General features: G+C 42.6%; 1 protein-coding gene across 1 annotated transcript; it reads right to left on the bottom strand.

The window, feature by feature from the left end:
• Positions 1 to 5,315: 5,315 nt before the first annotated feature.
• On the bottom strand, positions 5,316 to 10,984 carry SCG2 (secretogranin II). Its single transcript, XM_042821177.1, has 2 exons — positions 10,909 to 10,984; positions 5,316 to 7,613 (listed from the first exon to the last, which is right to left on the bottom strand). Exon 2 carries the CDS (start codon positions 7,606 to 7,608, stop codon positions 5,716 to 5,718), a length of 1,893 nt encoding a protein of 630 aa, XP_042677111.1. The 5' UTR covers positions 7,609 to 7,613; positions 10,909 to 10,984; the 3' UTR covers positions 5,316 to 5,715.
• Positions 10,985 to 12,695: the final 1,711 nt, after the last annotated feature.

Raw genomic sequence — 12,695 nt, 5'->3', positions numbered from 1 at the left:
CAGGAGGAACAAGCCAAGAAGGATTTGTCCATGTGCCCTCTGTCAAGGCTGTGGCGGGGATGTGTCCTGCCAAGGCCAGAGGATGAGATACTGCAGTGGTGGTAATTGCCCACATGGGCCACCCACCTCAATAATCCATGGCCAGATTTAAATGGAAAACCTCACAGCTATGCCTGGAGAGATTTATTCTACCTTAAGCCCAAAGCACTACAAACCTGCTAGACCCAGATTTGGTGTCAGAGGTGACATAAAGCTCATTCTCTTCTGGCTGCTGCCCTGCTCCAGCTCTGACCACAGCACCGTGCTGTGGGCACCCGCTGTGCTGGGGCTGCCTTTCCTGCTGGGATGCAGAAGGGGCTCTATTTTTAGATGGACACCAGGAAGGTGTTTGGGAAGCACATCACGGAGCTGCAATTGTATGAGCTGGGGAGTTTCCAAACAACAATTTCCGTGCTCTACTCCCCTGGCGAGGCAGAGCTTGGTGCCTGTAGCGCGTCTCAGTGGAGACAGGTGGAGTGCTGCACCAACCTGCTGGTCAGTGCACACTGAATGTCTGTTATGTGGAATCATAGAATTATGAGTTTCAAACTGCTGTAATGGAGGTATTCACCAGTGTATGTTACATTTGGAGGCAGGGGTTACTTTTCTTCCTTTACTAGGGGAAAACATTGTAAGTGAGGCCGCAATTTTGAGTGAGCTGCTTCCAAGACATTTGCAGATAGCAAGTGGTTTTCCTGGAATAACAGCCTCTCTCAAGAGAAATGTCAAGTGCATTTAATCAGGCACATTTAGAGCTCTGCAATATCTGCAAATGAATTATTAACGCTTTCAAACCTTTTTGAATGATCCAAAAGTCATGCTGTTCGGATCATCAGCTCTGATTCAGGGCTTCTCCTTTCCACGTTGTGCATTGGAAGTTCTGCACCTTCCTGCTGCTCCCAGCCTGAGCTCTTCCTGCTCCAGAGGCACATGTGGATCCAAATGTAGAGTGCGGCTGGCAGCGGCTGTGTCTGCGTGGATTTGCACCTCATTTAGCAAACAGCCCCAGATCAGCATTGTGCACCTTGGGGTCAGATAAGGGGTGCTCCAGGAAATGCAGTTCCCACACAGAGCTCATCATATCTACTCTCCACAATGCATGATTCGCACTGAGAAAGCAGAAGATTGGTCTGGGCAGGATTAGCCTGGAGGAGCAGAGCTTGAGGCATTAGGCTTCCTGTTAGCTAGTAACAGTAGAAATGGCAGAATAATACTAGGAATTAGAGCACTGCTCAGGACGCATGCCTTCCAGCCACAGCTCAACCATTGGCATGTTCAGAAAATCATAGCTGCTTCCTGTTGCTTTGCCTGCAAAACAAGTGATCTTGTAAATGCTTTGAGAGATGCTGGTGACTGTCATATGTATGTGAGTCAAACTCCTTTCACTGCAATGTAAAATGCTCTTCAAAAAAAAAAAAATAATTGCAACAATCCAATTTCTTCAAATGAGATAATGTGGTTACATTAATTTTTGAATCAGCAAATGTTCTCATTTCATAGCCCTAGCTGACAAAATAATGAGCCATCAAGATGCAGATGTAAACAAAACACTTGAGGTAGCATGTGACTTAGTGAGGAAAGAAGAAAACCAAAAAGGTATTAACTCTCCTGGTTACTAATACAGTGAATTCTGGTGGATGTATAGAGAACTCCCTCAGATCTTCAGAAAGGTGTTTGGCAGCTTGATAGGTTGCAACCAAACACAACATATCTGTTCAATCTGCTTGCTGAAGTGTGAGAATACTGTGAAGCTGACTGCAGCCTTTAGGGGTAAGATGTGAGCAGAAAGCCCCTAACAAACAGTGTGCAGACCAGCTGCATCCAGGATGCTATGAAATTGTGGCTCAAAAGGGGAATTAAAACTCTGCCTCTTCCTTTGCCTGTGGAAAGCTTGCAGGGTGGTCACTATTTTGTGCATTATTATAACAACAAGCTTGGTAGTGTGTTTGTTATGGATAACATATCCCTTAGTTAACAGCATGACTTCATCCCACTGTGTTCATAAGCAAAGCATAAAGCACAGGCAATCCAGGTGCAGTGGCTGTGGACTTGGGAGCAGTAAAGCACTGTGGTGTGTCTCTGCACGGGCAGAGCAGCTTGCGGATAGCAGTGTCCTGCAGTGAGATGTAGCTATCTGCTCTTCTGCAGGAGCTTGAGTTGCATGTCCAGAGGTAATGTAACTATAGATACCAAGAAGGTGCTGCTTATATAATATTCGCTCGTTTCATTAAAAAAAAAAAAAAATGAATAAAGCACTTTACAATGAGATTAGCTATCTATTTTCTTTGTCTGGAAGAGGAAAGGATATAAATGTTGCTTTTTATCTTGGAATCAGCTTGAAACCTCTGTGTAGTTCTATTGTGCAACATGTAACTCTGTTATTTGAAGCTTAACAACCTTTTCCTTTTTATGAAGACAAACCACCACAACAAAGTCCCAATGGCTCTCACACTACTGGTGCAATGACTTGTGCAGAAGCTTCTCTTCTGAATTTTGTTACTTCCACAGCTGAAATGAATGTCTTGCCCTTCCTCTTCTCCTTTTGCCAGACCCTGCTGGCCCAGCTGGCTGCATGGGAGACCAGAAGGAGCATTGCTTCTGACTGGGTCCTAGACATCAAGCAGATCATACAGCTGCCATCACCAGTTAGAATAATGTGAACAAGAGGTAAACTGTAGAGGCAGCAGACTATAGAAAGTCTCTCATAGTTCCCCTTGCATGAGGGACTGTAGGACTCCTGCACGCAATGAGGAAGGCAGAATATTGCAAGGTGGGTATTGATATCCATTCTGCTTTGAGGTGTGGCTTTATTTTCTTCTGTACAGTCTCTGAAATAATTTGTTCCCTTATGAATGGATTTGTACAAGACTTAAAGATGTTCCAGTTCCTTAGACCCTCAGCTTGTTCTTGTACCCTAATTCTTCCCTGCTCTTGCCTTGGATATGAGCCACAAGGTAGCGTTTGTGCCAGACAGCTGCCTGGGGCTTTGAGGAGCCTGGGCTAGGGAGTGCTAAGGACTGTGGTAGAAGGGAAAGGACACTGATGGACTTAAAACTGCTATTGGCCATGCTTGATTGTGTTTCCTCTGTGTGCCATCTCAGCTGTGTCCCTGCACACCTTATAGCTGGAGGTATGGCACTGCTGGGGTGTTTAAGGAGCACTGGTTGAGCCTTACAAATTTTTCAAAACCAAGGAGATTGATTAACAGTGGGCATAACAGTAGTACACTGTTAATAGCTGGTGTAAAACATTGTAGTTTTGATGCAAACTCATACACTGACTTAATAAACAACATGAGGAAAAAAAAGCCGACCTTAAACCATGAGCCCTGCAGCCTGCTGGCTTTGTTTTTTGCTTGAGAAAAACATCAGGTTCTCTGAGTCAAGTCCCTCAGGATACCCTGAGCTCTAGTGATTATTGGTAGCACTGGGAGAGAGCTGCAGTGCTGCAGGCATCAGCACCAGGGAAAGAAAGTGCCGAGCCCGCATGCAGCACAGCACCAAGACCCAAGGGCTGTGGTAGATGCCATCTAAAGCTCTATCTTGGCACAAAGGAGAAACAAAGGTGGTTTCTGCAGAGCAGTTTTCATTACCATCTCCCAGGTGCTGCTGGGCCACCATGGCTGTTGCCTGCCACTCTCCTCCCAACTGCCATAGCAACCTGGGCAGCCTCTTATGATGCTCCTCAGGGCTTGCTTCCCTGGAGAATGGGGTGAGAATGCTCCTTATTAAATCCACCCTTGTATGTCACCATTGAAAGAAGGAAGGAAAGGAGAAGAAAAAAAGGGAAGGAAAAAAAAAGGGAAAAAATGGAAAAGGAAAGGAAGGGAAAGGGAAAAAGCCAATGACAAAATTTTTGCTGTATTTTCTGAACCTTTTCCTGCTAATTGATTTGCATTTATTTAGCCTGGTATCCTGCTGGTGCTCAACACCTGCATTGAACAGCACATCTGCATGCCTGTTGGCCTCTGTGTAGGCTGTGAGTACCCAGGGCCTGTGCAGGCTTCTGCTGCTCAGCTGCCAGCTGCAGGACCCTGACCCAGCACAGCCTCTGTTCCCACCATGGGCTCACCCAACCTTGCAAGGGCAGTGTTGCGACCAAGGAGGGTGACAGCATTAGGAATCAAAGTGAAAATGAAAGACAGTGGTTTCACATCACCAGCAAGCACTACTTGAAAAGCAACAGGTTTGTCTTTCCTTAGAGTATAAAAGCAAAACTCACTCCAGTAATTTTTTTCAGCTCTCTGCTTAATGTTTTGACTCATCCATGTAACAGAGAAATGAAGAATTTTAATGTGGTCCAAAGCAAGAGCTCTGGATGAACTATAATCTGCAATTGCTCCAGGTAATTGTGACACTGGAAATGAACTCTTATTTCTGCAGCCTTTGTACTCTGCTTCATTAGACATTACCTCGCCAAAAATCATCCCCACCCCACTTAGCATAGATGAGATGCTGAAGAATACCGCAGGGAGAACTACTTTTAAACCATAATCCTGGAAATGCTTATGCCTGAGTTGTCCTAGTGAAAAACATGTGTAACTCATGGAGTTACACAAGTACATTTAGTTCTGGAAAGTAGCTGTAGCTTTTCCAGAACATCCCCTACAGTTCTTGGCAAGAGCCTGAGAGATCTTTCACATGTCCAGGATGTCAAGTAATGTAGTGAGTGATAAAGATCTGTATGCTTATGAGCATATTTAACCATCATTTAACAAAAACTACTTTTATTAGACAAGAAAGGAATATTACCATCAGTGTTAGTTCTCTGCTTGCCTTGGGGCTTGTTTCTTTCTCCACTGTAGCCATTGTGAAAGGTGGCAAGGAATCTATCTGTAGAAATTCTCAGATGAGAAGATTCCATTTGGTATTATTTAGAACTTTCTATATAGTTTGTCTTAGCTAGCAAGATCATTTCTCTTGCCCTACTGCCAAGAGATACAAAGTCATTAGTTACTTGGGGCTCAGTTTTCAAACAGTGTAGTGCAGTTACTACTTGAGTTCACTTTTGACTTCAGCAAGATCTTCAGGTACTCAATACCTGGAAGATAATGCCAATCAATGGTATTACAACCCAGAAAAGAAGAATTATGCCACTTAATTAATATGTGGTAAAATTGCAGACCTCGGAAAAAAAATTTGTAGAAGTAAAAATATGTTTCAGTTTCTAATTTCTATGACTTTACCAACTCCTAGAAAGAAACACAGGCTGTTGTCCAGAAATAATTTATTCATTAACAGTAAAACACTGAATAGAAAAAGCCTTGTAAATAAAACTATATATATAATGCTTTATTTTTTTATTCGATACTCCACAAAAAACACTACAGACAGTAACAAAATAATCCAGTTAATCTTAAAAATTTCAAATGATAATTCTCACTCCTCATTTATCATGTTTTATTAACAACGCGAAGGTCATTTGTTTACATATTATAGTTTTACTTCATTTCATTAAATTGTTTCTTAAAACACTTGAAGCAATTTGTTATTTGCCCCATAATTTATAACATACATAAGTATATCAATGAACAAGATAACAGCTCCGAGAAAGATATGCAGACTGTTCAATGGTAAGTAGTCTACCAGAAGTTGTGTAGTGGGAGAGCGGGAGTAAATCACAACTGAATTGGGATTGAAGTCAACACGTGGGAGAGAAATCATATTTGGAGAACAATTACATATTTTCCATTGCCCGTTTAGTAATGTGATCTCTTTCAAGCTCTGATTTCTCCTGTTTTAGATACTCCAGCACCTTTGCCAGCATATCCTCGTCCAGATACTGCCTGTTTTGCGTATCATCGGTGTCCCCAGCCATGGAGAGCCTTTTGCTGAGTGAAGCCAGCCTCGCAGCCTCCTGTGGTCCCAGCTGGCTCAGTTGCTCTCTGATGGCCTGCTCCAGCCTCTCGTCTTCCTGCAAGTCGCTTTCAGAAGCTGGAACGGGAACTCTTTTCATCTGGTTCGCGTTGATAACTTCGGGATATTTTGCCAGCATCTTTGCCAAGTAATCAGCCAGCTCTTCATCCTTCTCATCCAGTTTCTCGTACTCCATTTGTCGCCTTTCCAAATCGTTAATCCACGCAGATTTGGGAACTGGGCGTCCTTTCAGTCTTCTGGGAATGTAAGGCAGTCTTGGCAAATCATTTTCTTGATTAAGACGATTTAGTAAGTAGGAGGGATTCTGATTACCTAAATTGCCAGTTCCCAGAAGACTGACAATGTCTTCAATATTGAGGTCTTCAGGTAGATTTTCTGGAATTGCATTAAGAGGCTGCTTCATGTACCCATTTTTAGAGTTTACATTATTTTTAAATATGTCACTCTGTCCCAGATTAGTTTCAGTGATCTCATCGAGGTCTTCTGGGAATTCTGCTTCCTGCTCAGCTTCCAACCTTTCACTCTGAAGCTGTTTTTTCTCCCCAGCTTTCAACATATCTATTAAATCCTCTGGAGGAATTTGTAAATTCCTTGACATTTCTATTAACTGAGCTATAGACTGAGGGTTGAGTTGCTTGTCCAAAATTGAGGCTGCTCTTTTCTCCTCAAGCTCTCCTCCAGTCCTTAGTTTCCTGTTTCCAGCACTGCCCATCAGCCTCTTCAGGTAATAATTCATTAACTTTGAAACATTCTCTGACATTTGATCTTTATTCTCTCTTCTCATTTCATCCTCAAGGAAGCTGAGTTTCCCTGACCTCTTCATTTCATCATCAACTTCCTCTTCGTGTTTGTCAATTTCCTCTTTGCTATCTTTTATCTCTTCCTGGGTTTGGCTTTCCACTTTTTCTTCTATGGGATTCCAGTCTTCTCCTCCAACCACATCTTCGTAGGCAATGTTATTTACTTTATACACATCATCTTCATCATCTGCATACAGTTTCTGGTCTTCATCCAGCCTCTCCTTCTTGTGATTACCAGGTCCTGCCATCTTCCCCAACTCCTGAAACACCGATTCCAGTGTAGCAAGACTTTGGGGTGTGTATTGCTCCTCCACTATTTCATTAGTACGCTTGAAAGGACTGTCTCTTGAACTGTCTTCATAGTGGCCAAAAGGCATTTTGAGATATTTTTGCCACCTTTCAGGCCACTTGTAAGCCTCGTAATCATCAGTTACTCCAGCTGGAAAGCTGTTATCTGAGCTCAGACCATAAAGTTTATTTTCCTTCGTGCCAGCTTTTGACTCCTTCTCAGCTTGCCGCAAGGCTTCCAACATAACCTTGACCCACTGAGACTCATCTTCAGTCAAAGAATCTCTTACATTTTCTGGTAGGTGAACCTGATCTTTGTTTTCTTTCTGTTGCAGGACATATGGGACACTTTGAAAGGAGTTGTAATCAGGGATGCTTTCTCCCTTGTTAGCTTGCTTGCGAAGATCTTCTATGTATTCCAAAGCTTTGATCATATCAGGATTCGGGAGCCTCTGTAAGTTTTTCATTACATAGTCTGGGTCTTTTTGAAGCAGCTGGTACTGCTGGAGTGAAGCTGCATCAGCCCAACAGATTAGGACAAAGAAAAACGTGACAGCACAGGCTGCTCCAAGCTGGATGGTTTTAGTTTCTGCCATATTTAGCATACTTCCTTGAAATGAAGAAGAAGAAAAAAATAGATGATTAATATATGGAGACAAACTTAGCAATCTGAGAAGCAAAACAGAGACTGCTATTTTAAACTGAAATGCGTTACGAAGAATATCAGTATAAATGAAGGATGTGTATTTTGATGGAAATTTATTTTGAGATTTTCGGAGTCTTTCCTATGATCCCTCAGTTACGTGTAAACTACTGATTTGTAGTGCTAGAAATTTCTGTATGTGCAGTTTTCTTTACAAACACCAGTTTTTGCAATGGCAGAGCTGAAATATATAATCAAAATCCTATACAGCTCAATGAATGCTCGTAGAAGATTCTAGATACCATTTTGATCATTAAAATGAAAGTTTCAAACAGTAAAGCCAGTATGTCCACATTAAAACACAGCTCAGGATATAAATATTTAGACTGCATATAGTATTATTTTCCGTGATTGTTCCATAGGGGATCTCATTTTCTGAATGAGTAATGCCTCTTAATGGTGCTATACTGCAATAAAATTAATGTAATAAAGTGGAGAATGTGGCATATAAAATGACTTGCAGGTTTATTTCCGTCATTACTCTTAGTGTTATTACTTCCTTTTGTGCTATTTAATAACAAAAAAAATTATTATTTGTATTGCAATTGTATCTTAGTTAAGAGGCTCTCTGAGTGGTGCATGAAAAGTAATCCCCTATATGAAGGAGAAGCTATAATTTACCCTACAAGTACAATATAATGTTACTGAAATTTTCCAAAACTGACTCAAGTATAGGTTCTGAGTGTTGATTTTGTTCATGCATTGCTTTGTTGAAACAGGTCCCAGGACAAACAGAAGCTTGCCATTGGCATAAATACAGAATATAGCACTAGAAACTCACATCTAATCAGCATGTCCGGTTTGTGACAATCAATAATAAACTGTTTAAAAGAACATACTTGGGGAAAATATGCATCAGGGTAGATTAACAAAGTTGTGTCATTGCTGCATATGAGGGCAGAGCTGCACAAGCCCCGTCCTGTGGCGAGGTGAGCACACTCTGCTCTGTGAAGTGAAAAATTGCAGTCACTTATTTCCTAGGAGATGCTCAGGAGCTCATACACTGGAGCCGTGAGACAAATGAGACTTTCCTGATGCAGTTACATTAATAGACTAAGTACAATAATGAGAAATAAATGGTAAACATAGAAACCACTTTCCTTTAATGGACCTGTTTGGGCTCCTTTGTTTTTGGCTTGGTGAAACCATCATGTCAAGAACTTGGTGTTTCATGTCAGACTGATAGAGAGCTATGTATACCATTGTTTATCCACTACTGTAAGTAGAAAGTGAATATGAGTATGCTCATTTCAGCTCACTTGTACATTTTCCCACTGCTTTTGTGCCTAACATAAATGTGACTTGAGTGAATAATTAAAATAACATCAGTTGAGAGACATTTTTTTTCCTCAGTATGTCTGAGCAAGCTTGCAGCCAGATGAGCAAGCCCTTTCCCCAACCATTTATGAATACTCAAGTCTGTGTGCATTTGAGAATAGATTTCATAAAGAATTAATTCAGAACAGCTGAGTGGAAAGGTGTGCCCTCGAGGTATGTGTTTGCCCTGAATCAAAGACAACATACTGTGTTGTAGACAAGGCACTATTCTATATATAAACAAATATATCTCAGGGCAAAAGGGAGGGAGCAGAAAATGAAAAATAACAAGGAAAATGTTATCTACATATTGCCTACTATAGCAAATAAATGATATTTTTTTTCCCTGTAAGAACGAGTTTGATAAAAACAGGAGAAACTCTGTATTTTTTGAGGAAGGGAAGAAGGTAGAGTTGTTCTCTAATTATCTACCATGCACATCCCATTAAGAGAGCCCAGGAGAGCAACCTCCTTTACTGCACACAGTTATGTATTCCTCCCTCCGTTATCAGAGTCAGCAGCACCCAATTAAATCTCAAAGGCATTTAACCCAGTGAAGTTTTGTTTACTGCTCCATGAGGGTGTTATTCAGAGGAATATTTCCTTTGCAGGAATAACAAGGCATTGGTATTACTGTAGATACGTGGAGTATGTTTGTCTTTAGATCAATCTTCAATTCTAATTTACTGGTAGATGATATTCAGAAGCCTTTGTCAAATGGAGCTGGAAATTGACCTGAGCTGGAAGCTCAGGTCATAAAATGTCATGAAATATACTACTTTATTTGGGGGTAAGGGACTCCTCCCCAACTCTTTCAGGTTTCAAATTCTTGAGAAAACAGATGTTTTATAGTACCTTTAGAATACAGCGTAAAACATTCTTATGTCTCTCTAAGGACAATACGCTGAAATGTTTGGTCTATAGATGTGTAATTGTGAAGCTTGCGTAGATGGGGAGTGTATTATTTCTTCTCTATTAGAGCCCAATAAACAGTAAAATCAATCTCTGTCCAGCAAATATACAAGTTTCTCATTACAAAATAAAAAGATTTACTTCACAATTGGACATGAACAAAGGCAATGCAGACTGACAAAAGTTCCCTGGAAAACAGACAAAACAATAAATCTCCTTTTCTGGGATGTTTCCATGGCAGCAGCAATTTTCTCTTTCTCTCTCTCTCTGATTCAGATGCAATGTTTCCAGTGAATATTTGCTATGAAAACTCAAAACCTTTTCTGAAGATGAGTCCTTAGGACTATGAGAGGAAATCCAGCTGCAGTTTTCCATAAAGAAAATAAGGAAATACAGCCAGCACTTCTCCTCCCATTTACTTCGGCAATAAATAGCACAACTGCAATAAAGTTGCTTTTTTAAAGCCTAAGCCCTTATCCTGTGCAAGGGACTCAAAGCATGAACAACATAAAAAGAAAGGGGGTGAGGAGGAGGGGAATAAAAACAAACAAACTGCAAGCAGTTCTGAGCAAAGATAACGACTGAATGCACATGGAGGTCTAATCAGATTGTCTCTGCATCCAAGGTAACCGTGCATCCTGTATTTTGACACGGCCAAAGTGCCATGCTGATGAGCCGGCACAACTCAGTGCAATCACAGAGACGTTACGCTTCATCGCTTCAGTCTCTGATAACACCGAATAAATGGATCTACAGGTCTACGACACATACATACATTTAGTTATCTCCGCAAACACCAGCTACAGCCCCATCAACTTTCTGCTGTCACTCGTGTTTAACTTAACCTCTTTTTCTCCTTTTTTTTTTTTTTTTTTTTTTTTCTTTCCTATTTCTCCCTAATCTTCACTGAGCCCCAGGATTGGGGCACCCGGCTCCCCGGCCCCCCGGCCCATGCCCGCCCGCAGCCCCTTACCTGCCAGCACCGAGCCGCCGCAGCCGCCGCCGCCTTCAGCACCCGGACAGCGCCCGCTTATACCGCCCTCGGCGCGCCTGACGTCACCGCGCTCCGCTCCGCGCCCCGCCCGAGTGGCAGCGCCCCGCCCATCCGCAGCGCGGGGAGGAACGGGGGTGGGGAACGGGCTGTGCTGGGGCGGGGAGGGGCTGGGGGGGAGAAAAACAAGAACAAGGGGGGGTAAGAAACGTGGGGGGAAAGGGAAAGGAAAGGAAGGATAAAAATGTGGGAAAAGAGAAAGGTGAGGGTGAGAAAAAGGAGGAGGAAAAAGAAGAAAAAAAAAAGAGGAAAAAAATCGACAAATAACAGCGTGAAAAATTAAAGAAAAGGGGGAAAAACAGGAAAAAAAGGGATGGGGAATAAAAAGCGAGATGAGTGCAAAGGTGGGTGCGAGCCACGCTACAAGGACGGGTGCCAGGCAGCCCAGGGTGAAGTTTGGCACGCAGCTACCTCGGTGGGGATTTTATAAGAGCCACCAAGCTGCAGCACGGTTGTGTGGCAGCACAGCATGGGGCAGCAGGTGCAGGCGAGGCCAGCAGTGGCCCCACGGGGACTCTCAGTCCCCAGGCACTGCCTGTGGGTCACAGTGCATTCTCAGCACTGCCTGTGCAAAGGGCAGCACTTGCACGTGTGATCAGTATGGTGAGCAAATACCTCTGCCATAAATCAGGAGGCATGGCATGGAACATATTTCTTCAGCTTAGGCTCATTCCTTTCTGTTCCAGAAAGCGTTTTACCTTGGCTTTTAATGGGTCTCCTTTTCCCCCAGAATAAATCTCTTCTGACAATTTTGACCTTTTGCAGCACAAAATGGAAAAAAATAAAAAAAAAATCAAAAAAAAACACCAACACCCTAAGATGAATGTACCTCCTAAAGCAGTAAATGTTACGAAATTAAACTGACAGAAGAACAGAGAGGTAGAATTCATAGCAGCTGTGTGCACAGCTAACAGGACTGCCCTGGCTGCGTGTGCTGTGGCAGCACTGGAGGTCAGGCAGCCTCTCCTCAGCACACGTGGAGCTACCAGGAAGGTACAGGGCCATCTTCTGTCTGTGCAAAACCCTCAGCACCTGCAGGTGGACGCGGCTGCATTTCTTGGTCTGCTGAGAAAACAGTTCATCGTGAAGAGCAGAAAAACAAAAGAAAGAAGAAAATGTTCAGATTGTCAAGAATTCTGTTGTGCCTCTTCCAATGGACTCTTTTTCATGCATTCCACGACCAAAAGCCCAACCTTTATCGAGCAAGTTCTTTCGCATGAAAATCATCATGCTGTCCCCATCCATCCACCCCGACCTCCTGCGTCGGCACGCGTTTCAGACCACACTGATTAATTGGCACATCAGCACAATTCCTTCCTCTGTTCCTTAACCGCTCACTTGAGATTTGCAGCGTGTGAAGGCAGGCAGATGCTTGGCTTAGCTCTGCTCTGCACAGCTGTTTTGGTTTCAGTGGATAGAATTTACAGAAGGCTATCCATAACTGGGCTGTCAGTTTCATTCCACCTAAAAACCTGAACTTCACAGGGACACTGTGCTGAGGATCAGATTCACATAGGCCTAAAAGGAGGGCCTTAATAAAGGTCCCTTTCTGCTTTTTTTTTTTTTTTTTTTTAATATCGTATTGAGTGCAGCAGTTCTTCCTTTTCCTTGGAATGAGTCATGAAACAGAAAATTTGATCTGTGTTGTCATTAGAAGTTCCATGGCATTTTAAGGAAGAGTAAGATCACATTACGGCATCTCTGAAATT

The sequence above is a fragment of the Centrocercus urophasianus genome, unplaced genomic scaffold, assembly GCF_019232065.1.
Source record: "Centrocercus urophasianus isolate 14NV4802_14NV808 unplaced genomic scaffold, USGS_Curo_1.0 seq_19, whole genome shotgun sequence".
In the NCBI taxonomy this organism is placed as follows: Eukaryota; Metazoa; Chordata; class Aves; order Galliformes; family Phasianidae; genus Centrocercus; species Centrocercus urophasianus.
Note: the sequence above shows the minus strand (reverse complement) of the source record. Positions and strands in the feature narration are given on the sequence as shown.

Bases quoted from the DNA above. Each gene is read 5' to 3' on its own strand.
- SCG2 (XM_042821177.1), bottom strand. From the start codon at position 7,608: ATGCTAAATATGGCAGAAACTAAAACCATCCAGCTTGGAGCAGCCTGT.